This window comes from Haemaphysalis longicornis, unplaced genomic scaffold (genome assembly GCF_048455015.1).
Source record: "Haemaphysalis longicornis isolate Haplotype H1 unplaced genomic scaffold, Haemaphysalis longicornis Haplotype H1 scaffold_12, whole genome shotgun sequence".
Classification (NCBI taxonomy): domain Eukaryota; kingdom Metazoa; phylum Arthropoda; class Arachnida; order Ixodida; family Ixodidae; genus Haemaphysalis; species Haemaphysalis longicornis.
In genome coordinates, this window is record NW_027526225.1 from 114,318,138 (window position 1) to 114,344,711 (window position 26,574).

The following is a 26,574-nucleotide window of genomic DNA, read 5'->3' on the forward strand; positions in this document are numbered from 1 at the left end:
TCAGCATGCGCCTCGTGAGGAGCGCACGGCATCGTCCAAGTTCCGCCTGGGCTTGCGTCACGTGAGGAGCTCGCAAAAATATCAAGAAACATACCAAGCGTACGTGAGTGCGTGCCTCGTGAGGAGCGCCCGGCGTCGGCCAGCTCTACCTTCGAGGACACTCTGGCCAGAGTTCGTGGCGTGATCTCACGCATACTCTTCTACTCGCCAGTTCACGGTCGTCTACGCCCGAAGTTGGGAGCAGTTCCCACGCCGAGTTCGCGGTACAGTCGCCGAGTTGGCGAAGCCGGTTGCCACCGGTTCTAGCGCGTGCTAACGCGGTCCACTTTGGGAGAGGCGTGAAAGGCTGCGGGCAAAACTATCCTGGCCTTCCAGTCGTGGAGAACTTTCAGCGGCAAATTCGAAAATGCATGTGATGTGCAACATCCGGGTCTCTGGCAAGGGGAGAGGGGCCGCCAGCTCCGCTGTTTCTCCAGCCTCGCACCACTACTGCAAGCTGCGGTATTTCTAAAGGCGAAATCCTTATAAATCTATATAGTATGCTTCAAGCAAACACGTTGTGAGGTACATAAAATAGAAGCACGAGTCGGGGATTGCGTGTCGTGAAAAGGAAACAGCAGCACCTGAAGAGGATAAGCCGCTGCCGCACTGACATCACGCGCCGCCTTGGGACGTGAAGGTACCCCCGGGGATGAAAGGGGGGCTCTTGAAGGTGGGAGGTCAGCCAAACGAGCTCCGGAAGGTGCCGTCCAAGGGGCGGGGGGACCTGGTCAGGTGGGGATGGGCGCGGCCGCAAAGTTCAAGAGAAATTTCAACAGAAGATCAACAGGAGGTCCAACTAGACTTTCGCCTTCACATTCTTAGAAAGTTTGAGCATCCAGAGTAATTTTTTGTCTTAGTTTCTGTCAGACGCGTTACTCCCTGGGCGCTCACTTTACTTAAGATTGCCTTACATGGCCCCTTCTTTGAATTTTTTTTATTTTAATTATTAAATTCCCTGATAACCAATCAGGTGTATTGATTAGTGTCATTACAGCTGCCGTGAAAAGCAGGAGGCGACCGATTCAATATTTTTCATTTGTTCGAGCGTTTATTTTGCCGCAGGGCATAGATGGGGGGTGAGATTAGATGATGATAAAAAAAGAGTGATTGGATGAATCCGCGGCGTGAACGTCCCCCCCCCCCCCACCTTTTATTCTCATGTGGTTGTGTTTAGAGTGCCATCCTACGGTACTATAAGAACTTCCACTATATCGACGTCTACCTGTGTTTCGTAAAAAAATTTCGCGTCTGGTACTACATCACTCTACCTAACGTAAAGTAACGTGACCCAACCTAAACTAACCTAACATGACCTAAAGAACACAAAGCAATATTAAAAAAACACCAAAATCTAACCTAAGCCATGACAATTATAATTCAATTTAAGGGTGAAAGAAAAATTAGCAGTGGCTTAGCTCGGCTGTGCCAGGGTATACGTAGTGTGAGCTAAGGTTCAGCTGGTTAGTCTTAGCTTTCCTGGTTGCCTAGGATCAGCTTGATTATCATGCTTACTGCCGCTTAAATGACACTCCGCTCTTCTGCGCCGCTGAGCAGCAATTTCGCTCTCCTTCTCCATGGCGGTACCACACTGGAAAACGCCCCGCTATATGTATACCCTGTAGGGATTCTCCCCTCGGAACTGTCGCGTTGTTCCGTTTGAATTGCCGCGCGCCACCTCTACTGCCATGTATGGAGGCACGGTGGAAAGACTGTGCGATGGAAGGGGGCGTGGCAAGTTTTGTGCTCGCTAGATAAGCGTAGCCGCGCTTGTCAGTGGGGGAGTCGCCGGGTGGTCGCCAGCCGGGAGCGCCGCCAGCCAGGAGAGACAAGCCGCCGCCAGCCACCTTCAAGGAGCCCGCACTACAGCAAGCGGTCAGCCGTCCGTTCCACCGTGCCGCAAGCCTCCGGACATTGAAGTGCCATGGTGAAGTGCTTGGCTGAACGCATCTCCCGTGCCATTTATGTTTTGTTGCCACTGCTCGAGTAAAGCCCATTTTCCTACTTCCAACTTTCCGTGCGGTATTATTTTGACAAGGCTGTTGCTGAACCCCCGTCGGTAGCAGGGCAGGACTACCTGCAACCTCCACTGATACCTCTGCGGCGCATGCGCACAAAATGAGAGGCGCTATCAAGCGGCTCCGGCGCAGCATCAGACTTGGCTGCTGCTCAACGGAGGCGCACAGCTGTGCACGCGGCGGCGCCAGTGCGTCTGCCGCGGCTATGACGTAACTCCTCTGGAAGCGCAGACCGGCGGGGCGGCGGCGGCTCCGGCGCGCCGGCTGTGTGCCGTGTGACGTCACTGCTCCTCGCGCATGCGCAGAACGGCTCTCCAAGAGCCACGCGGAGCTGCTCAACCTCAGCAAGTGTAGCTCACGCTACAAAAATCCACGAAAGAGCTGGTCCCGAACAACCTTCCTTGGCATCAAGAAGATGTGACTGAACCCCCACACCTCAACGATGTTTCGGGTGTGCTAGCCTAGTTCTAAATATTAGATGCAGAGCATCTGATTCACTCGCCTTGTCCCTGCGGCGTCGTCGTCGTCGGCGTTGTCCGCCCCTCCCCCATTCTCCTCGCCGCGCCAGCTGCGCTCTCCGCCGCTCACCCCCTCTCCTCTCCGATAGCGAACACTCTCTCGCGAGGGGCATTGGATTGGATTGGATTGGCTTGGATTGGATTGGCTTAACTTGGCTTGGCTTGGCTTGGATTAAAGTGGATTGTGTTGGATTGTGTTGCGTCATAGCCGTGGCACGTTGCGTCATAGCCGCGGCAGACGCGCTGGGGCCGGCGCATGTGCAGTATTCTCTCTTCCGCGGTTTCCTCTCCTTCGGGCGCGCTGCGCATATAACCGGTGTGCCGTTCTCCGGCGAAGCAACATCCGCGCTTGGCTCAAACACCTAGAGTCCACGCCGCTTTACAAGTATGCCAACGTCGTCATCGACTGGGACCGGCTTACGCAGTCCCCTCAACGTTATGCGCGCTATAAAACGCGGTCCCTTCGCCGCTCCGCCTATGCGTCGCATCTACACAGGGGTTCCCGCGAGGGGAGGTGGGAGTTTGTAGAATGTCGTCGGACGGCACCCTAGCCATGCCGGCAGCGCTGGGGTAGAGCGCTGTCGGTCGGCACTCTAGACACTGAGTTCTCCTACACACACTATACCCACTTAAGTGACGATGACAGCTGCCCTCACAAGCTCACGGCCGTTTTCTGAATTTCTATTGGATGCGGCGTCAACGTGCCCGTCCGCAGTTTTCGCACCAACTTGAGGGAGTTGGCCAGTGAAGATGGCGGCTGTCGCCAGAAGCTCAAGGCTGATTCATATCGTCGCACTGCGAAAAGGGTAAGGCTGTCGCCTATAACGCTCGTAAGACGTCGCAAGAGTCTCTTCGAATATTTTATTTTTGTACATTTCCGTTCATTCAAACCTTCGCGTCCTAAGTTTCGCCAGTCAATCACTTGCGACTTTTGACACCTGAGGACTTGCGATTTTGCTGGCAAGCAGTTCCAACAGGGCTATTTTGTGTGGGATAGACTCAACACTTTTTGCGCGAAAACAGAGGGTATTTGTCAGCGAAGGGAGCGCTAGAACACCACCCACGCCAGAGAGCTTAACAGCCTCTCCCTCCCTTTAACCCTGTCTTGTCTAATATTAAAGGGACCCTGAAACACTTTTTCAACTTTTTTTTGAAATCTTAAATGCTTGCAGAACGTAGTGACACAACACACCCAGTACTTAGGTTAGGAGGTCGCGAAGTACCTAGATAACTTGTAAACTCGCTCAAAAGATTCTTCTCTCTTTCCCGGTCTTGACGTTCTTCGGCGGCTCAATTTACGTCACTAAGGCCATGTAGCAGCTGTTGGCCGGTTTTCCTTCAGTCTCAGCAATGAAGGCTTTTCGATCTACAAAAAAAAAGACACAAAAACAAAGCAGGAATGGAAGGCGTATCTGGTGCGACGAGCAAATCACGCAGTGCCGCTCCGTGCAGGCGATAACTAACTAAAGCTTTCGCAGTGGTTCCTGACACGAAGGAAAGAGTGAAAGCGCTTATCTAGAGTGTTGCAGGGTCCCTTAAAGGTTTTATTCCTGTCCTCCTCAACAGCTGCGGCTCTTTTACAGGAGTTGGAGCCACGCTTACAGCAACTCCCTCCAGGCAGCAAAGATAACGCATGGCAAAGTAGGGTGTGACAATCCACCACTGTCAATGCGTAGGATCAGAATACTGTAGTTATCTTCAAAAGAGAGAGAATGATCGTGGACATGCCAAAATTTACACGCATTTATGTGTCCCATGCATTTTCTACTTTTTGCCTTGTCTACGGGGCACTCTCCCAGTCAAGCCACGCCCAGGCATTTTATTGTGCCACCAGCATCGAGAACTGTTATATTAAAGCGAAAGCTTTTTTAGTGGTTGCGATGGCATCCTGCAAAAAAAAAAAAAAAAAAAAAACTAATGCATTTTTGATCGAATGGTTCGTCGACCGAAAAGATGCCTGAAAATCGTGAAAAAGGGACGGTTCTGATACGACAATACATGCCTTGATCATGAAGAAAAAGTACCATAGTACAGTAAAAGCTCGTTTATTTGAACTCGAAGGCGACCATAACATTGTTCGAATTAAGCGGAGTTCGAATTAGCGGGCGGGCGCTAAAATGAAGGGAAATCGCGCCACACTGCGCGGGCAGCTACAACACACAGAAGCCACTTATGGACTCGTTATCGTGAATTAGGCGCTACTACTCGTTTGTGGCAGGTGATTTCGTAAATAGCGGGCCTCCTCGATTATCAGTCCCGGATCGTCCGCGGACTGCTCGAGAAACGATCCGGCGTTTGATTTTCCCATGTATTCCTATGTGACTTCCGGTCGGAACACAGTCCTCGGACTGTCCGCGCATCGTCCAGGACCTGTAAATCGAGGATGCCCAGTGTTTCGTAAATAATAAAGGCATATGCGCCGGAGCACTGGCGCCGGTTGCGCGGCGCCCTCTGTAGACGCGGGATAAGCTGTTGCAGGAGCGTAGGGCCCGCGCCACGCTGTTGTTTTTCTGTTTTATTTTGATTCTCTAGTAAATTTGGTTTGGTTTGGATCTGCAACACATTGTCATCACTCCGGGCCGACTTCTCCTGCCAGGAGCGATAAAAGCCGGGTAATCCCAGTTCGAATTAACCGCTCTGGTTACCGATGCGTTCAAATTATCGGGAGTTTTCGCCCATTGAAATATACAGGGCTGTGCCGGGACCAGGGCGTGAGTTCGCATTAACCGGAAGTTCGACATCAACCGATTTCGAATTAATGAGCTTTTACTGTAAACCTTTTCCTCATAAACCACGTATCGGTATGCATGTAGATCGTTCGTAGGTGCGTTTATCTAGTGCGCGAAAAATCGTCGCGTGGGTTCGTTCTTCTTTTGCAGAGAAGAACTTCTTGCTGGGGTAGCTGGTGAATGGATGCCGTGATTTGAAGCGGAACAAAAACACACGGACGAAGAACAGAGTAGACGAGACATGCGCTAACTTCCAACTATTTTATTCGGCTACGCATTTGCTTATATTCCCTAGGAGAAGAGAGGGCGAGACAGAAGGAGCGTACACATACACAGATGATAACAAAACCAGATATGTTTACAGCATGCTTTTCAGAAAAACCATTTCGCTACTGTACAGAGCAATCGAGGTATCACTTACGGTCATCTTCTTTGGCTTCTTTTGTAATTCGGGCCTTCAAGGGCTTGACGATCGATTGGCCGCACTTTCAGCGAAGCTTGGACGCCCTTTTAACGAAAGTTTTAACGCACTTTTAACGCACTTTTGATGTATCAAAGCTTCCGCGCTTCTTTCAATTTTCTTCAGGAAGGGGTGGTACCGTAGGGGACGGTGACGTATTTTTAAGTTACTGCTCGCGTACCAGACTGACGGGGAAATCGTGAAAAAAAAAATTGCTCTGACGTGTGGCCACTGTTCTCGCCCGGGGGTTCGTAACAATAAACCATTGCGTACGATAATGAGCTCAGTGAAAGAACGGCACAAACAAAACAAGTTCCTTCAAAGATGCACTTGAGCCCAAAGCACACGTGCAGGCCCCGCGTGGTGAATCGGCAAAGGCTAAGCGCAAAAATCCGAGAAAAAAATGAAATACCATTGCGTAGGAGATAGGGATAGCGCGCATATATCTGACAAAAAAAAAAAAAAAACCGACGGTCATTTTCTTTGGCTTTTTTTTTTGTTTTCTGACAGCCCTGTATACTAATAGCACTGCGTTTGATCTACAACAATCTAATTCAAATGTGGCGCCGAAGGATCGCCTATAGACTGGGTGGGCTGTGTACTATCCTTGCGTTCCGTCTTTTCGCACTATAAATCACGAATCCCGTCCAACTAGATCAGCTTCTCGTACTAGGAAAAAACAGTTCTTGTATACGCATCCTGAAAGTAACCAAGGGCGCCAGTTACCAGAATCGACCTTTTTCGGTACCATTTCTCGGACGCGGTAGATAAAATTTCAAATGCTGTAACATTTATGAAGCTTTTGAAGGCCGTTATTGGTGCGTATACTGTGAGGTCGCTTATTTTTGGTTTTCCAAGCACAGATGTGTGTGCGTGCGCATCAGTGTGTGCGTGTGTGCGTGCGTGCGCTCACGCTAACATGCCGAAACAACTGAAGTAAAGCGCCAATCAATTGGCGTTAATAACCACAGATTAGCGCATCCAGCCGCAAAACGCTGTGCTTCATAGTATTAGCTCAGGACTAGTCACGTAGGCGTAGACTTTCTTTGAAAAATAAGGCATAAAACTATCACTTCCGATGAATGCGACTCGGCTAAACAGATTAGCACTGCTGCAGTAATCGCCGAAGGGGCAACCTCACCATAAGTGGTATTACAAGTGGCGCTGGATGAAATTCCCCTCAACTCACGACAGCTCTTGCTACTTACACCTGTGGCACATTTTTGACAATGTTGAAATTCAAGGGAGTATGGCTTGTGGTCGCTGACTCGCTTTGTGGCCGAGCGTGTCAGCTGTAAGGAGAGAGGCGCGAGGTGTGGCGCTAGCCAGGATATAGATTTGCATTAGGACAGAGTAGGGACGTCGGCCCTGATTGCACAACTCTGTCTGCGCACCCGAAGACAGTAAAAAGGGCAGTTGCTTCTTCTTGTTTTCAAGGAACACTAACGAAGTCATCCCATCACAAGATTCAGGAAGGTTTCAATGGTCAGGGTACCCGTTTGCTTGCAGCTGGGTTTCCCTTAATGGTTGTGACAGCGGTGGCCGAGTCCTTGCTGCAGAAGTTGAAAGCAAACACACCCCCCAAAAAAAACAGACGGCCTTAGGCGCAAGAAAGCGGCGGTTGTTCCTTACATCCATCGAGTGGCACACAACCTGAAAAATGTGGCTAACAGGCACAAAGTGCCGGTCGTTTTTTCTGTGCCTGACAATTTGGCTAGCCTGTGCACCAAGATCTTGAAAGGAATGGAACAGACACCTGCTATGCATGACATCCCGTCCCACCCGTCCAGCCCACCATCCCGCACGGGGCACGCATACAGCCACCACTCACTCCCTCTTCTCTCCGAACGAGCCTATAGCCTTCCCTACAATTAATACTCCTCCTCCTCCTCCTCCTCCTCCTTTAGGACATGCCGCAACACTTTTTCCTGTTCTAATCTCGCCCGTCCCGTTGTATTGCACGTTTGTTAGCAAGGCCGACGCTGCAAACGTGCCCCATCATACAGGAGGCTGAAGCGCCGGCGGGGCAGGTTCGCTTGCAGTGGTGTCATTAATGTCACTTGTGCTTGCGATGTCATGGTTTGAGTGCGCGCACCGGCTATATCGTCGCAAACATGTAAGACTTGTCCGGCTCTCACCGACGAGACATATCAATCATTTTTATTTGCACACCAGTAAATGTTTTATTCTGACACATACGGTGTAGGTTATATAACGTAAAGAGGAGGAGAAATAACACAGGTAGATATTTTGTTGCGCGCTGCAGAAGCGATGCGCGCGGACATACAAAAGTAACTGATTTTTGAGTCTTGCGAGGGTTTACAGGAACCCGCAAGCCGCCTCGCAGCCCCGAAAAGCGAGACGGTCTTGCTTTCTAGTGGCTAGACGTCTGTGGTGTAGTTGACCACCTGCCACCAAAATCGGGAATCAACGTACGCCGGAAGAATTATAGGGGCTAAAGGATATGTATCAATCGTAAGAAATCGACACCAATATCGTTCGATCATCAAATTCACGCAGGAACAAAGTGACGTCATTCCACGATAGAGCCGGAACAGTTTCACTCAGCTTTCGCAAAACCGACATTAAAGCGGCCGTCATAACATGGGACTGCCGTGAGGGTAGCACACGGCAGAGTCTGTCCTACTGGGGATTCACAGCCAAGCGCGTCCTTTATGTCACCACGCAGGCCGACTCGGGGTCTGGCGAATTTGGCTGGTCCCGCGAACGGACGGAGTGGTCAGAGCCACACGTCCTTGAGGCTGTGCCCGGCGGCTGCACCGGGCTGCGCAGCGCCGTCGCCGAGTCGCTCTTCCACGGACGCGGACAGCTTTTGCAGCGCCCGGCGCCGCTCCATGTCTTCGAAGCACGGCGGAGGCTTGCGGCCGTCGGGCGTCGCGTCGCACACCACCTGCGGGCAGAAGTTATGAGAGAAGGAATGAAATGAAATGACTGTATTTTCCATAAAAGAAATACAATTTATGCAGGATATTTAGGGAAAGAAGTTGCGGGTGGGCAACTTAACTAGCCCTAAAATACATGTTGACAGGCAGAAACGGTGCAAGCACACTGAATAACAAACGAAAAAAAAAAGAGAAAGAGGAGAGAGAGAGAGAATAAAAAAGAAAAAGAGAAAACAACGAAAAAAAGAAACGAAATACAACTTAAAAAAAGAAACAACTACATGCGCCACAAGTATAAATACAGTGCATTACGGCATAATATGAACAAGAAACAGACAAACATTGTACAATGTTATTGCTCACAAGGAGGAAAAGTGGTGGTACAATTCTGTAGAGGAACATAAGCTTATATCAATGTTTTCAGAAACAACTGATTGATTGATCGTAGGGTTTAACGCGCCGACGCAACGGAGGCGATGAGGCGCGCCGTAGTGGACGGCTCCGGATTAATTTTCATCACCTGGGGATCTTTAACGTGTGCCGAAATCTCGTACACACGGGCGTTTTTGCTTTTCGCCTCCATCGAAAAGCGGCCGCCGTGGTCGGCAATCTAACCCGCGTCCGCATGCTCAGCAGCGCAACGCCTTAGCCACTGAGCCACCGCGGCGGGTTGCAGTGTGAATAGAAGTGCTATTTTCAGTACATGACAGTTAAAAAATTCCCCCGCATTTCCCCGAGGGGGAGAATGTGAAAGTGCGAATGCACGGTTGTCGGCCCGCTTGCGGCGCTTGCGCTCGGCCCCCGCAGCCCACCGCCTCGCCGCCTTCTCTTCATTTTCTTCCATCGGGTTTGTAGTATCACGTGTACACCACGCAGTTATCAAGCCGCTATAACGCCGCTGAGTGGCCAACGCACGCCGCTGACGACGTAGTTTGAATGCGTTAAAGATATAAGGCGCGTTCTGACACCGATATCAGCGTCGCGTCCGTGGCTTGGTCGGTAGAGCGTCGGGCTGCGGCCCGCAAAGTCCTCGGATCGAAACCTGGCGCCGGATGCTGTTTCTTTCTTAAATATAGAGGAGCACTGCGGACGCCGCCGCCGGCGGTGGATGGTTTGGGGTCGCTTATAAAGAGCATTCGCTCTTAAAATAGTGCGAGCATGCACCGCCGAAGGAGGACCGAGAGTGCGCTCGCATTCGGCTCGCGCAAACGGCAACGGCGAACGCAGCAGGTAGCAGCGGAGCGACTAGGAGCAGTAGGGTCGGAGCGACACCACAGGGGTGCGGCGGGAGGCGGAGACAGCCGCATTGCGAAGGCCGTAAGGGAACGGCGCGCGCCTCTCCAGTCCAGCCGTGGTTTGACTAATGTTCGTTTGTTTTGAACCGGTTTCATTCATTACACACTTGTTTTTAGACCATCGATTGATATCTGGATTTACCGGGACGGCATGAGACGACGACAGGACACGCCGAGCCCCTGAGGTGCTTCGCCCCTGAAAAAATAATCCGACGTGTTTCGCTACTCATAGCCATATTTGGCTGCCAAGACCTCACACTAGATAAGCGGCAAACGAATGCTACGCATTAGTAGACAGCCCTAATACCTTCATATACGACGGCTTATATTGCCCTAAAGTGCCTCCCTACAATTCATCTGTGCGTAGTAGCGAAGCGGACGTTAAATGGACTGGTCTTAGTGTTTTATATGAACAAATGGGTTCTAATGTTGGTATTCAATAACAGGCCCTAGTGCGTCCACTGATAGCAGATTGCCTATACTGTCCGCTAAACGTATCTGCTCCTTTCGCTACAAATGTCGACAAAAGACGGTAGTCGACTGGCCCCCCTGCCAAGTAAATGCCTCCCTTCTCTTTCTCTCCCGTCTCGTTCCTCCCAAGGTAAACTTGCTAGAGGTTTGCTCAAGTCAATTTAAATTTACCGCGTTCTACTGCTCCAAGTCGGGTGCCTCGATGCCAGTGCTGCCGTACGGCGGAGACGCGGCGTGATTCGAGGCACCCTACTACAATGTTCATAGAACCACGTTGCCCTGCTCCACGTGCATTCCAAGCGGAACGTGGATCTAGCTAGTGGAACCTATCGTATACTGTTGCCGTTTTATTTCTTAAAATTCCTCCAGGAGCTATAGTTGCGCTAGCGACGATTGGCGACGATTTTCTTGAGTTGATGTAGTATTTCATTTGATATCGCAAAAACCAACCATCCTGGAATTTTTAAATAAAGGAACGCTTCACATATCATTTATGTATTGATTTTCTGCTTCACATTTGCGTAATGTTTTGTTCTTGCTCAACAATGTTGACTAGTATGAAGATAACCACCGGATTTAGACGTTTAGATTTGGCTGTGGGTATATAAGACTATTGCGCAGTTTCCGTTTCACTTTGGCCGGGTGGCTGAATCGAGTCACAGACAGACAGACAGACATACAGACCAAAAAATTCCCCGCATTTCCCCGAGGTGAAGAATGTGAAAGTGCGAATGCACGAGTTGAATTTGCGCGGTTCGGTAATGTTCGCGAAAGAGAGATCACACACACACACACAACTACAAAGAAAGAAAGATGCATTTATTCACAGACACCTATTTGTGTTGTCGTTGTACTTGATTGCTAGAGCGGATCTCAGCTTTGAAATTTCGTGTCAGTACTCCTTTAAGCGGGTGCATTAGCCCTTCTCACGCCCGATTCCTGGCCAATCCCCCACGTGGGTATGTGCCATGTCAGCGGCCAGGCAGCGCGCGCCCATCACCCCCCGTTGCCAAGGAAGACGGAGATTCCTGGCCAATCCCCCACGTGGGTATGTGCCATGTCAGCGGCCAGGCAGCGCGCGCCCATCTCCCCCCGTTGCCAAGGAAGACGAGGAGCGCGCGCACCCGCAGCTGTTGCTATGTGGACGGACGGCGGTCACCGGAATTCAGGGTCGCTTATAAAGTGCGTTCGCACTTAAAATTTCTGAGTTTAAGTAGCCCAAGAAAGGCTATCATCTTTAAAAGTTTTTCCAGCAACAATTTTGTGTACAACGGTGAAGCCAACCTTAAACGGCTAGATACATACGGAGGTAGCATATATATATAATTACCGCCCTAGGACGCCCATTTTTTTCTCATAAGACTGTTTATGTTGTCCGAAAGAACATCTTCCCAGCGGTGCGCTGCCAATACTGAAGCCACCCGCCGCGGTGGCTCAGTGGCTAAGGCGTTGCGCTGCTGAGTACGAGGTCGCGGGTTCGATTCCCGGCCGCGGCGGTCGCTTTTCTGATGGAGGCGAAAAGCAAAAACGCCCGTGTGTACGAGATTTCGGCGCACGTTAAAGATCCCCAGGTGGTCAAAATTAATCCGGAGCCCTCCACTACGGCGCGCCTCATCGCCTGCGTTGCGTCGGCGCGTTAAACCCTGCAATCAAATCAATACTGAAGCCGACTTTGTTGGTGAATATTGCAAGGCACACTACGTATTCTTGCGACAATCCACACTTGGGAGGTTCTGAAATGTTTTGTGCGGTAGCATTTACGTTTGCGCATTCGCTACGACTTAGTTGCCCAAACCTTCCTGTCCTTGCCGAAACTTTTCTTCCAGGGTTGTTGAAGGGGAGATCGCTTCAGTCGTGAAGGATAGATTCCCACACGTTCTGGGACTGGCCACAGCAGGATGGAGGACTGGGTGAGTTGGTATTGCGGCATGGATTTTGGAAACAGCGCGTTAAAACAGGACCACAAAGAAAAGAGCCAGACAGGACGATCGCTGCCTATAAACTGAGATTTATTCGAAATGAAGAAACCTCTATACATGAAACATCGAATCTGCGCATGCGCTACGATAACAATCACATCCAAACGCTGATAGAGATAAAAGGAAAGAATTTCCCTTGCTCCTGCGTATTGTTCCGTCATCCCAACCAGCTTAAGCGAGAGATTATAGAGGCTTTCAACATTACCAGTCTTGGTGAAAAGCGCGTTAGTCCGGCCTTCGTTTGTTTACACGAAAAAGAAGTGGCCTGTCTTGACTGTAGTTAAACGCAGGAGCAAGGGAAAATGTTTCCTGTTATCTCTATCAGTGTCTGGATGTGATTCTTATCGTAGCGCATGCGCAGATTCGATGTTTCATGTATAAATGTTTCTTCATTTTGAATAAATCTCAGTCGATAGTCAGCCCTCGTCATGTCGGGTTCTTTTCTTTGTGGTCCTGTTTTAAAGCGCGCTGTCCAAACACCATGACTGGCCACACTCGGAGGGGGACTTGGTGCGTTGAAAGAGAAGCATGCAAGGGAGGATGCGCGCACCTGCAGCAGGTCCGTCTGCGCCATGGCCTGGATGTCGTCGGTGTGCTCTCCGTTGACCACGATCCACGGCACGTAGTGGTGCGGGGGGTCCAGGTTCCACGTGCGCTCGCTCATCTGGTCCTGCAATGGCGACCACGGCCCCGGCGATCATCATCGTGGCTGCCTCGCGCTCAGCAGATCTCCAGCACATCTCCAGCACATCCTGTGCCGTTAGTTACGCACTATTCGTACAGGGGCCCTATTCCAGTGATGATCTGTGCGGGGAATTTTCCCTTTTAGGTGCGGCGTACTTTAGGATCGCACAATTTCCGTCAGAGTCCACGCGCATAGCATTTACAATCGCAAAAAATCACACAGGCACCTGCAGGATTCAAGCCTGTGTTTGGTAGACCAGGCAGAGTTAGTGTCATTCATCTTGCCCATTGGGCTACGACCGTGAGTTAGCACCCGAGAGTCAAACGGCTTAATCCCTCGCCTGTAACGGTGCGGAGTACCTTAGGACCTCCCAATGTCCGTCCGCGTCCATCCGTGCGCCATCGAACGAAAATCAAGCGAAATTCGATTTGAGCCGTGAGTTGCAGTTTCATTTAGGGAATAATCAAGGTGCAACTCACGGCTCATATCGAATGACGGTCGGGGCGCAAATCGGATGTCACTCGGGGCGCAACTTGGATGTAATTTCGAGTCCCCGTACTCCGCACCCTCGTTATCATCCACGCAGTAGAGATGCTGCCATTTCTTTTTCGGCGAATTTTCGCCTGTCATTTTGGCCAACAGGGAAAAAGAGAATCTTCAATGGCTTCGGGAAATTTTGTGAGTCGTTGAGTAAAAATAAAAATAATGTGAGTAAACCGGACCTGGCAACCGGACCTTCGCCCCTAAAAATTTCACCGCAGAGCCCAGTGACTGTAAATAGTCTCCTCGCCTACTGACAGGAGACGACAACAACACGAGGCGTGGCTAAATCTAACGCTTTGTATAAAGCATCCGCAGCTCACCGGCTCTGCTAATCTCCAGCTAAGAAAGCAACCGGTAAAGACAAATCAAACCTGCACGACGTTGATCTAAGTTAAACCTAATGCCTGGAGGAGGGTGCCCAGGTTTTGGCTACTCTTCGCTGATTCTCTTCACTGTGGTCGTAACTATGCTATTAGCAGCACTTTAAATTTCACTTTAGTTTTCTTCATTTCATTCCATGTTATGTCATTTCATACTGTTTTATTGGGGTGGGGTGCTATCGATTTTATTCGACGTGAGCTCAGGAGGGAAACACAAATTGTTCCCCTTGAGACGATATACATCGGGTCCTGGTTTCTGGTGATGTATAGACTCTGATGGAACAGCGCTCACAGAGTGTGAAGACAAATGCTAACAAACACTGCAAGACAAACTCTAGCCTTACAAAAACTAGCCAAACGGAATCACAGCGGCAGCGTCTGTTTTTACTTTCACTCTTTTACCGTCTTGTAGTGCACAATGCCATCGTCAGACACGAATGAACCAGTTGTTATTCACTCTCTACCTGGTGTTGCACACGCAACTTTGACCAAAGAGCTCAATTATGAACACTATTTACCAGCGCTAAACTAACGAACATCGATTTAAATGCTAACTAACGCTATTTTTAGGTTTTGATTAGTTCTCCAGTTTGTAAAATAAAGCAGCCGAGATTCAAACTAGTCTACATATCCGAAATGCTTCGATTACACAGCTCCAGAGCACCCAAAAACGTGCTGAGTACTAAAGTTTCTGCGCTAAATCCTTGAACGGGAGAAAATGTATACTGCTCGAACGCGACAGCGAACAGCCGTAAAGCGGCAACCGCATGAAGCGTTTTGCTCGCGTACGACGGCCGTCGACGTCTGCTAGTGGCAGAGCGAAACGGACATTGGAGAGGACCATTTTCAAAAAAAGAAAGAGCCAATGTGACCAGTTAGGCGGTTTTTAGCTGACAAACATATCTGGCGGGTGGTGGTGGGGTAAAATGTCCTCTGCAACGTTCTTCGCGTCGCCGCCAGGAGACGGCGACGGCCGCCAGACGCGAGCAAAACGCTGCATGTGGTTGCTGCTTAACGGCACCCATTGAGACGTCGTTGGCGGGTGCGTCGAGAAGAGAAGGGCGCCAGCCGCGCTTCGACTTGACGTCTCCCTAGCAACTAGGTCGGCACCGGTGCGAACGCGGCGCCACCACAGCCAATGCCGCTGCCCGCTCGGCTGAAGTCACGCCTCTTCTCACGTGCTCTGTCGCTCTCCCTTCTTCTGTCACTCCCTGTCCGCGGATCGACGGCGAAAAATTTCGGCGACAGCCACCATTCATTGCTCACTCAATAGGACTACAAGACGACGCGAAGGAGCGGCATCGCGCTCTCGCTGGTAACAACGGCGGCGGACCGGGGCGACGACGAACCTGCAGCCGGAGGCCCTTGCCCCCGTGCGCGCAGCGCTGGATGGCGTCCCAGTTGCGGGCGATGCCCCGCGCGCACTCCTCGCCGGCCTCCTGGGGCCTCTGGGCGAGCGACATGCAGGTGACGAAGGCCAGCGACAGGATGGTGTCGTTGAAGATGTGCGCGGCGCACGACTGCACCACGTTGCCGAAGCACTCCTCGGGCCCGTGCTGGCAGCTGTAGTGGTACCCGGGCTCCTGCTCCCGCCGGCGGCCCAGCGGGAAGCGCTCCACCAGGCTGGCGCTGCCGTCGCCGACCATGTTGCTGCGGAAGAATAGAAGCGGCTCTAAGCTCTTTAAAGATTAACAGAAACCCGCATGCTAAAAAAACCTCGAAAGAAGACTTGCCTGTCTGAAGGAGGGTTGCCTGAGCACCCTCTGTTGCCCCCTCGAACGTACGCAAGAATGAGAAATGGATTGTGGAATAGCTAATTTCGTGACGAAAGCTAACGTAAAGACAAAGCCAGTTATGTAAGTCTTTGTCAAAATTTTGTAGGCCATGCCTAAAGTGCACAGGTCGCAAAAAATTCAATGTACAAGCTAACGTTCCGCGTGCGACTGAAACGTTTTATGCCGGAAAGTTAGAGAAAACACCTTTCTCCGTTACTGCCATGACATAATTTTGCCACATTTAAGGGGTAAGCCTATTCTTTGAATTTTTCGTGGTCCAGAAGGAATAGGATTGGCCTAAATAATTATGAAAAAGGGTTTACGTTGGCACAAATTACGCTAGGACCTAAAGTCCCTGTCCGTGCTGCCGTAACGCAGCCTAAAAGTTCGTCACGTGACCTCAGAGTTGCGCATGCGCCCATGTCGAGGCCACTGCGTGGGGCCTGCCAGGTCACTGATGCGAAACGAGTCAATTATGAGCAAGTGAGGCTTACGTAAATATCTACCGGCAGGCGCAGAAAGGCAAGTGGTGGGGACTTCATCTAGACGTTACGGCTCCTTCACTTCTTTAGTCTCTCCATTATTGACCAGATTTTTAGGGGAAACCCCGAAGATGGAGTAAGTTTCCGCTGCATAGCTTTCCTTTGTAGCCGTACGGCTGCATTCTGGTGGATGTCAAACTCTCTCTCCACTATTCTGATATCTGAAGCCCGAAGTGTCCAGAACAAAAAACAAATGCCTTTACCTGGTATTTCCTGTCTTTGTTTCAGTCTTGAAGGAGTCTTGAATCCTATCCGGACCCCGTCAAGCCGCTTCTGTTGGCTTTTTGTCCGCGCTCCTGACATCTGAATTTATGGTCCGTAGTAATATCTGTATTTCGATGTCGAATAAACCTGACTTGACTTGACTTGACTTGAATCGGTCTACGCCTTGTGCAGCCCTTATTCAGGTCCCCGTTGTGCTCTTAATAATCTATAGATAAAAAAAAACTAGTTTTACGTGAACTCGCCTCCATGCCCCTGTATATGCCTATGCCAACGCTGTATCCCTTTTCGAGGTTTTTGAGAAGTACTTACTAAAAGCTCTTTACCAGTGCTATTAACATTACAGGCGAGTCACCTCTTGAATAACACCAGATAAACCTTTGTTCGTTTTGGCCTACACTTGTACCTACTTGGCCTACACCGTTTTAGCCTACACCTTGTTCGTTTTGGCCTACAAATCTTTGTTCGTTTTGCCTACACATGCATGGCCTACACTTGCCTTTCTGCGTAGGCCATACATGTGACAATTTCGACAATGCTGCATAGCAGTTCATTGCACTTTAGACTATACTGCTTGTTTGACGATGCAATTTATGCGCAACTTTGAACATCGAAACTTTGCACATGAGACGGCCGAACGAGGCGGCCCAAAAGAGAGGGAATAACAAACAACCCCGCGAGAACTAAGACCGGAAGGAAAGAGGATGGCGCATTCCCGTTGACATCAGGCTATCCACTCTTCGCGTGCCCAACGCGCCAGACGTTACCGAGACAAGTCTTTCTCTCTTTGTTAACTAGGAATTCCCTTGATATCAAACTTCACTATGCGAACATGAAAAAAAAGCTGTCCGTACACATCCAGTGCCCGAGAAACAAACCCTTGAAAATGAAAAAAAAAAAAAGCGGTAACGGGATTTGAACCCGGGTTAGGACGTTTGCTTCGCAGGAGCGGAACTACTACACTACGGACCAAGCGGTTATGACTATTAAGTTGAGGGCCACATGGACGTGGACATAGCTTAAAACATTCCCCTAGATGGCGCCATGCGTCGCTTGCCTGTGCTGGCTAGGAAACGTCTATACGCCTATACTGAATTGTAAAGTCCCCCTTCCTCCTCTACAACACGGCGGGCTTGACAGCCTCGGACCAGCTGACGGACCAGTTGGAATCGATGAACCTGGCCCGGGACATTCTCGACGCTTATTGCTGCGTTTTAATAATTTTCTTCCTCCCCTTTTTCTGAGGAGATTTTAGAGTCACAGATTTCTAGAGAACTGCGCATCTAGTGCTCTTAAAATACAAAATCCGCCCGTAACAGGACTCCAACAATACAGATAAGCCTTCCAGTGCTGGCCTCCCTCAGTCTCCCCAAAACAGTCTGAATAGCTCCGAGCCGAGCCGTGTTCCTCACGCACTCTGCGCTGTCGGCGGCTGCCTGGTCTGGCTGCTCCTGCTGCGTCTGCGGCTGCTCCTTGAAGGCGTTGCCGAACGGCACGAGCTGCACGTCCATGAGGTAGCCGACGCGCACGAAGGTGGGCCACAGCTGCTCGGTGATGAAGGCGATGCTGTAGGGGCAGAGCGACTCGTAGTACAGCTGGATGCGGGCCGTCTTGGGAATTTGCGAGAAGTCGTAGCGCCGGCCCATCTGGAAGACGCGGGCCGCGCCGCCGACCGCGGTCAGCGCCGCTAGCCACAGCAGCGACGGCAACACGATGGGGCCGGTGGAGCGAGCCATGCCGAGGGCGCCGGCTCTGTCATCGGATCTGCGGGGCACTACGGGCCTCGCGATGGCGCTGTCTTGACCCGGTGGGGCCCGCTGTGTGATGCGGGAGCTGCTCCTTGAGGTCGCAGGCTAGCTGTGGGTCGCGACGCTGATGGGTGCTCTGCGCGCTGATGTCGCTGCCGCTGCTGCTTCCGCGGATAATTACGGCTGGCTGACTGACACGAACGAACGAAAGAACAAACGAATAACACTTATTAAACCGAACAATTTTTACTGGCCGAGGTTGAGCAGTTTCGCGTGGCTCCTGGAGAGCCGTCCTGCGCATGCGCGAGGAGCAGTGACGTCTTAAGGTGCAAAGAACGTTGCTCGATGCCCGGCGTCTCTCACACACCCCGCGCGCCCAACTTCTTCGCCGGCCTCCGTTCCGCACGTGGCGGCCCGGTCCACTTGATGATCATGCGAGGGGTGGCCGGGTGTGGAACCGATGGCTCGAGCGTCGCAGAAACACCGGCGTGTGCCTTTGGAAACAGCTTAGCTCTAAGGCGATTGGTGACGCTGCGCCGGAGCCGACTGATAAATATGCACGGGTCATATAATGCGTATACCGTGTGTGTGTCATTGAAGCTGCAGTAAGCATGATAATCAGGCTAATCCCAGGTAACCGGGAAAGCTAAGAATAATCAGCTGAACCTTAGCTCAAGCTGCGTATATCCCGGTATAGCCGAGCTAAGCCACTGCTATTTTTTTGTGGGAGTGATGGCGTTTTGTCCACAAACTGATGCATTTCCCAATAGACTGATTGGTCGACCAAAGAACTCTGCTAAGATCGCTGTACAAACGGCGCATGCGTGAAACCTGGCTTCCGTTGTGTCAAAACGGTTACTCGGAAATCGCGAAAAAGGAACGGTTCTGTATGAGACAATAAAAACGCATCGGTCATGAAGAAGGAGCACAATAGTATACGCTTATCTCATAAACGACGTATCGGTATGCATTCAGATCGTTCGTAGATGCCTTTACTTAGTGCGCGAAAAATTGTTGCATGGGTTCGTTCTTCGTTAGCAATTTCGGTCTTCGAAAGTTGGACGATCGATTGGATGCACTTTCGGGGAAGGTTTTGACGCCATTCTGACACAGTTTTCATGTAAGCGTTCACTCTTCTCTCAACTGTGTTTAGAAAGGTATGGTAAAGTTTTTTAGTTTTTTACTTGGGGAGGCTCAAGGCCGCATGGGACTGACACGTGGAGGTAGGGAGTAAACGTTGTTGAATACAAAACAGAGCAATGACACCTTGATTCTACGAGCTATAAACGACTCTATCCGACAAAAGATATTTGAGGATTCGTTAGTGGACTTTAAGAATGCGTGACTATCGGTCACTCTACCTCCGAACTTCAGGCTTAGCCCGATCGCCCCGGCTTTCTACTGCCGAGCTTTCGGAGAGCGCCTTGGCGAGCACTGGCCTGGACGACCAGCGTCGTCTCTCTCTAAAAGGGCTGTCGATGCTGCCCGCGCCCGAGGCATCTTGGACTGAGGACGCCTCCTTCAAGCTTCAGTACAATCCTCCCGTTGATTTAAATAAACGTTTATTCTCTCTCTCTCTCTCTCGCCAGATTTCTCTTTTGCCGTCCTGTACTAGCTGCACGCTTCGTTCTACAGAGCGTGCAAGTGGTAACTGGACTCAGGGTACCCACCGAGACGGTGGAGAGACAGGTGGCGCGCCGCGCTTCGGCTTGACGTCACCCTGGCAACGTCGGCATCATCGCGAAGGCAGCTCCTTCCCCTCATCCTCTTCATTCTGTTGTTTCGTGCTCTTCTGTCGCTCGCTATGTTGGCAGATAGACGCGGCTCCTTGGAGTGACGCGAAAAATTTGCCGGCATGCCCCATGTATTGGCTGCGCAGAAAAAAAGAAAAAGAAAGGCGCGCTTGCACTAATTCGCGGAAGGCTGGGGGGGGGGGGGGGTTGTGGTTCGCGACAGGAAAATGAAAGGAAATTCACTGGGGATATTTTGAGCTCGGCAGGGAGCTCACCTGCATACAACCCAGTGCAGGGGAAGGGAAGTAGAGGGGGAGTGATAGGATAAAGTAGAAAGAGAGAGAGAGAGAGAGAGAAAGGTACAAAGAGAGCTGTCAGTCCTAGAACGCTGTCAGTCCGGGCACACCAGTCAATCACTGCACTCCGGGCTACAGCCGCTGCGTGAGGCCGGTCGTCTTCAGGAAGTGAAGCAGATAAGTGAACACTTCCCGTTGGGTTGCCGCAGGTCCCTTCGGGAACAGAAGGTCCTCCATGTCGGCGCTAGGAAGGCCTCGACGCTGGAGCGCTCGGTGGAGCTCTGCTCTCGGGCCTGCGTGGTGGGGGCAGAAGCAGAGTAGGTGCTCGAGCGTCTCCAGTTCGGAACAGTCCGCACATGTAGGGGAGTCCTTGCGGCCGTGTCGGTGCAGACGCTCCGCCACATTGCAGCAGTTCAGCCGCATGCGGAGAAGCAGGCAGCGGGCGTCCCTGCTGATGCGTGCGGGCAACGGTCTGGGCGCCAGGCCGCTCACGACCCGAGGGTCGGGGTGCATCGTCTGCACCATGCGGGCCAGGGCAGTGCGGGCCTCGTCGAACGCGGTGACGTCTTCGGAGACTGGGGTGCCCTCCTGGTGCACGCCTCCCTGGCGCGGGCGTCGGCGTCTTCGTTGCCCCGGATGCCACTGTGTCCCGGCAGCCAGTGGAGCCGGAGGTCGCAGCCTCGGGAGGCCACAGTGCGCAGCTTGATTGCAAGGGAGCGCTCCGGGTAGCCGCTGCTGTTGGTGGGTTGATCGGCCGCGTGCAGCCGCAGCAGGGCAGTCCTGGAGTCCGTGAGGATGACTGCCCCGGGGTGGTTATGGGGCCCCCTTTCGAGGAGGAGGTCGGCGGCCAGGTGCAGCGCTGCCAGCTCCGCCCGTGTGGAGGAAGTGGGGAAGGGCAGGCGGCAGCTCCGGCTGGCTCCCAGCTCAGGCACCACGCACGCAGCCGCACCCTCGCACGTGCTGTGCTTGACGGAGCCGTCCGTGAAGAGATGCAGGTAGCTGCTCAGCTTGTCCTGCAGCAGGACGGCCGCCTCTTGGCGGATGGCCTGGGGTGGTGTGGTCCGCTTGTTGCGGACCCCGCGGAGGGTCGTGGTGATCTGCAGGGCCTCCCCGGTGTCTGGTTGTGGCGGCTCCAGACAGGGTCGGTTCGGAACCTCGATGCCCTCCTCGAAGATAGTGAGCAGCGCTCCCATGTGCGAGTTGGGCCGGCTACGGAACCTCTGCAGGAGCGGAGCCCCGTCACGTACGGCCAGCAGACGCTGGATGTGTCGCAGCCCCGTCTGCAAGGCCCGCATCTCGATGGGCCAGGTGCCCGCCTCGGTGTAAGTTCCCGCAACCGGCGACGTGGAGGGGAGGCCCAGGCAGAGGCGGATGGCGCGGCGTTGGTCGATCTCCAGCTCCTGCCAGCGTCGTGGTCCCAGGTAGGCGAGTGGAAGCGCGTACAGCACAGCTGCGGAGGCCATGCCGTGGAACACGCGCTGCGCCACTTGGTGTGAGCAACCATTGCCTCGTGACAGAAGCTGCCGCACCCCTTGGAGCACCTGTGCGCTGCGTGCCCGGAGGGCCTTGACAGCGGGCAGCCATGTGAGCCGGCAGTCAATGAGCAGCCCCAGGTACTTCACGGTCAGCCGCCAGGGAAGAGGTCGCCCGTTGAGTGTGATGGGCGGTGTTGCCTGTCGAGCCCTCCATCCTCCCGGGTGCAGCATAAGGGCCTGCGTTTTGGCCTCCGAGAGCTGCAGGCCACGGCTCTCGAGGAAGACCGCAACTGCGCCCAGAGCCTCCTGGAGGCACGCCTTGACTATATGGCAGTCTTTGGTGGGGCCATGGGTCCAGAGTGCCACGTCGTCAGCATACACCGCCACCTCTACTGGGTGTCGCAAGCCTGGAGGGATGCAGTCGGGGAGAGGAGCCAGCACCGAGTTGAAAAGAAACGGGCTCAGCACGCTTCCCTGGGGCACCCCGGAGCGGACGTCTCGAGGACTGCTGGTCGCCCGGCCTACCTTCACCCGCAGGGTCCGGTCACGCAGGAACGCCCGGATGTAGCCTCCTAGGCGCCCCACAACGCCCATGCCGTCCAGGGCCTCCAGGATGGCCCCGTGGGCAACCGTGTCGAATGCCGACCGCATGTCCAGCAGGAGCAGGAAGGCCACCTCCTTGTCATGGCGGGCCTGTTCCAGCATGGAGATGACGTCCCCCAGGGAGTCAGCCGTGCAGCGGTGCCGCCTGAAGCCGCTTTGCTGCTCCCGGAAGACGCCGCTGTGGTCGGCAATCCACTCGAGACGGGCAAGGGCTGCACTCTCCATGACCTTCCCAGCAGCCGACGTCAGGGACACGGGACGGTAGGACTCTGGCTCCGTCGGGGGTTTGCCGACCTTGAGAATTGGCGAGATGAGCCCCACGAGCCAGGGTGGAGGGAGGACACCAGTCCGCCAGACCCGGTTGAACAGTCGCAGAAGCGGCTCTAACTGAGTCACGTCCAGGTTCCGCAGCATCTGGTACGTAACCCCGTCCATACCAGGAGCGCTCCGCCGCTTGGAGCATCGATTCAGGGCGGCCTGCAGCTCACGGAGCGTGATGTCCGTGGAGCAGAGGGACACCACTTTCTGGTCGTGTGGGGCGGCTGGCTCCGCGTCGGGTGAGGCCGCAGGAACTGGAGGCGGGGTTTGAGCGGCCTTGGCAAACTGGTCGGCGAACAGCTCCGCCAGGGCCCCTTCTGTGATGCCCAGGGATATGGCGACCGCATGCAGGGGACGCCGGCTGGTGGTGGTAGGCCCCAGCAGAGCCTTAAAGATACGCCAGGCTCTGCCCGGGTCCTTACGAGAGTCCATGGACGAACACAGCGACTCCCAGCCCTGCCTGCGACGCTGCCGTGCCCGTCGGCGGCATTGGGCGTCCGCCCGCCGGTACTCCGTCCAATCCTCTGGGCGCTTGCTTCGCAAAGCCTTCCTCTGTAGCTGGTTGCGGCGGGCCCGAAGCCGTAGCAGCTGCATGTCCGGGAGTGGCGTGCAGAGAGGTACCTCTCCCCGTACCGTTGCCTTGTCGGCGCTCCGCACGACTGCTGCGAGGAAGTCGACTTCAGGATCCTCGGTGCATTTGGTGGGAGAAATAGCAGAACTCGCGGCCCCTCTCCCTTCTGCGGAACCCGGCTGTTGCACGTCCCATGGATTTCCAGACTTGCCGCTGGAAGTTCTCGACGACTGGCAGGCCCGGATCGTTTTGTCCGCAGCCTTTCACATCTCTCCCAAAGTGGACCGCGTTAGCACGCGTGCTAGAACCGGCGGCAACCGGCTTCGCGAACTCGGCGCGAACTGCCGAAGAGAAGAGCACGCGAGAGATAACGCCACGACAGTTGGGCAGAGTGTTCTAGAAAAGTTGAATTGGACGACGCTGAGCGCACGTCACGAGACGCACTGTCACGTGCGCTCGGTTTTTTTTTCTTTTCTTTTTGCGAGCCCCTCGCGTGGCGCAAGCCCACTCGCAAACCTGTACGACGCCGGGCGCTCCTCACGAGACGCGCGCTCACGTTCGTTCCATATTTTCTTGGTATTTTTTTTCTGTTCATGGACGGCGCAACCGAGAGCGTAAACAGCTCTTCTGTCAAAAAACGTTCTTCTAGGAAGAGGTAGTAGCGGTTAAAGTATGGAAGGGGAGAGACGGATGCCGTACACGAACTTGGTGTATCATCCTTCACTAACAATCCGTATGAAAAGTGGCAGGAACCCGAAGGATATTTTTGTAAGCGTTAGTCACGTACGTTTTCTATCGGCACAATGGGTGTGTACACGGATGCATACTTTCAATTGTTCGAAAGAGCAATAAACGCTGTCGAATGGAACTTAAAGATTTAATTTAATGTTGACTAACGCTATACCCAGGGCGTCGTGCACCCTGCAGGCAATGGCTACCTACGCACGTCCGCACGTACTCTTCAGAATCGGTCGCGGAGAAAGGATTCTCGTTTGCCATTCTTGTCGAGGCACAGCCGCCGACTTCTGTGCACAAGTCAGAGACGTCAGAAATCACAGAAGAAATATCAAGTATTCAGGACATTTTTTTTGTTTCTTTTTTTCACAGGATCGGTTTTTCAAAGGTGTTCACTTAATCTGATATATTTATATTCATTATGAGTTGGAGTGGGATAGTAAGATTTAATTCACTTTGGGCACAGGACACGTAAAGCACTGTTGTGCAACTCGGGAACTTCCTCTTTGAAGACAATCCCTGAATTTATTTCACTTTTGCACAGTATATTGAGAGGCTGGGGCGGGGTGGTACCTTCTAGGTCACTGCCAACACAGCCTGCATAAAAACTTCGTATTTCGGAAACCAATGAAGTCGTGTGTATAACCGCAGCCCTCTATATTATCCTGCGTTCGGGTTTCCTCACAAGAGCTTCACATTTAGCGAGAATCGCCGCCTATAAGATGTTTAGAAAGACGGGACGTTGCGCCGTTTATATATTTGTTTGTGGGATTAGTCCGTAATTACATGTATATTGGGATAAAATCGTCCAAAAAAGCAAAGAGTTGCCATCATCTTATTCGTTTTTGTTGTCATCACCTCATCATCATACGCGTTATGCCACAAGACATTAGGTTATAGCGAAACTGTCAAGTTCACATGTAACGTATATTAAGGTTTGATTTTTAGGCATTTATTTTCGTCGGCAGCAGGTTGCTTTAGAGGTTTTTGATTGCGCAAAGTAAATGCTTGTGATTGTTTAATTTAAAGCCCATGTACCTTCCGCAACAGCATATGTTTTTGCACTGGCAGTATTCCGCGTAGTAATCCTTCGGGGCACCACCAACATTTTTTGTGGTGATCACTGGTTCCCGTTTACATAAAAAAATCTGCAGCCAAAGCCCCATGTTACTTGGATTTATGTCAACCCACTCCACCGAGTGACAGCTCAACCATCACCGTTTGATAAAATAAACGCGTATTATCTCTCTCTCTCTCTCTCTCTCTCTCTCTCTCTCTCTCTCTCTCTCTCTCTCTCTCTCTCTCTCTCTCTCTCTCTCTCTCTCTGGGCGCCTAATTCATTCCGCTATGCGATATCTCCGGATGATTTGTGTCGTCAGTGACTTAACTGGACTTTCGTGACAATTAAGCGCATGCCTGTGACTCAGTCGTCATGTTTTCCTATGAAGTACGTTCCTTTGCCAAACAAGTCTGTCAACCTGTTTGCTATGAAACGCGGCGCTCTTGGGGCTTGTTTTCTCTAGTAATGATACCGATGCCCCTAGAAAACTCTATAGAAAACCACGACACCAAAGATGTGGAAACATTTGAAACAAACGCCACACCCCTAACTTACATGTTCGCTATAGGACTTTCTTCGCTTGAATTAGATAAACGTCCACGTCGTAGTTTGTTTCATTCTGGAAACGAAGAAAAGACAAATCCCGGTTCTTCCAAACCAGACGGCAAAATTTGGACGACTGAAAGAACAAAGCAATGATTTTATCATACTACCATCAAGCATTTGTCTTCATACGTTCGCAATATTATTTCTCGTGTTCAATAATAAATAATCTAGCTTGCCTTCGCGATTGACACATCAGAGCTGAGAACAAAGATAAAGTCGGGTCAATGCTGCTTCTTGCGGGAAATATTTGACTTCAGATATCTTACGCAAAGTCACTCCTCCCCGTATGAACTCTTCGTATATGGTAACACTTTTTTGCTTTTGTTTGATTGGATCCCTTCACGAAGCATATCTCCCTACAAAGATATAAAAGGTCTGTGGGTAAGCCCTTAACTAAGCTTCTATAAAAGTTAAATACGAGCTCTCACTCTTCTGTTTTCAAAAACATTTCAGACCAACTTTTCCGTCACTGTTTACAGATGCTTCCAACAATGCACCGTTTGATCGGAATAACACTGAGCTTAATTCTTCCTCTTGAGGGGTTCTGTGCATGAGCCACAACAGAAAAGCGACGACTCATTTCAGCTTTCATCCTTTCATATCTACATTCTGGCTTCATGCTCCAGCCTGTATAGGGCCTGATAAAAGGCAATTCCGCCATCACTTGAAAGATACGAGAACTGCACATGCTTGCATCATTCGCTGTTACTGTTAATTAAGCTCATTCAAGGTTCACACACAGCGTAATAACGAATGCTTTTAATTTTATTGCTTGCTCCCGGCCTTGTAGCTATACCGAAGCGTGAGCTGAACCCACAACACGAGCCTGTATGACAACCCATTATTGTCATCTTCATTCTTCCCTCCTTT

The 26,574-nt window shown here is 51.9% G+C and overlaps 1 protein-coding gene across 1 annotated transcript; it reads right to left on the reverse strand.

Annotated features, from left to right (window-relative positions):
- Positions 1-7,937: 7,937 nt before the first annotated feature.
- Positions 7,938-18,363, reverse strand: LOC144162132 (gamma-interferon-inducible lysosomal thiol reductase-like). The gene is made up of 4 exons (XM_077692623.1): positions 17,976-18,363; positions 15,370-15,670; positions 12,963-13,082; positions 7,938-8,675 (listed from the first exon to the last, which is right to left on the reverse strand). Exons 1-4 carry the CDS (start codon positions 18,293-18,295, stop codon positions 8,505-8,507), a joined length of 912 nt encoding a protein of 303 aa, XP_077548749.1. The 5' UTR covers positions 18,296-18,363; the 3' UTR covers positions 7,938-8,504.
- Between the last annotated feature and the right edge of the window lie 8,211 nt (positions 18,364-26,574).

Excerpts from the sequence above, each read along its gene's own strand:
- LOC144162132 (XM_077692623.1), bottom strand. The coding sequence starts at position 18,295 with ATGGCTCGCTCCACCGGCCCCATCGTGTTGCCGTCGCTGCTGTGGCTA. Across the intron at positions 13,083-15,369 it reads GCAAGGGCCTCCGGCTGCAG|GACCAGATGAGCGAGCGCAC; the intron begins GTTCGTCGTCGC and ends TCGCCATTGCAG. Across the intron at positions 8,676-12,962 it reads CGCAGACGGACCTGCTGCAG|GTGGTGTGCGACGCGACGCC; the intron begins GTGCGCGCATCC and ends TTCTGCCCGCAG.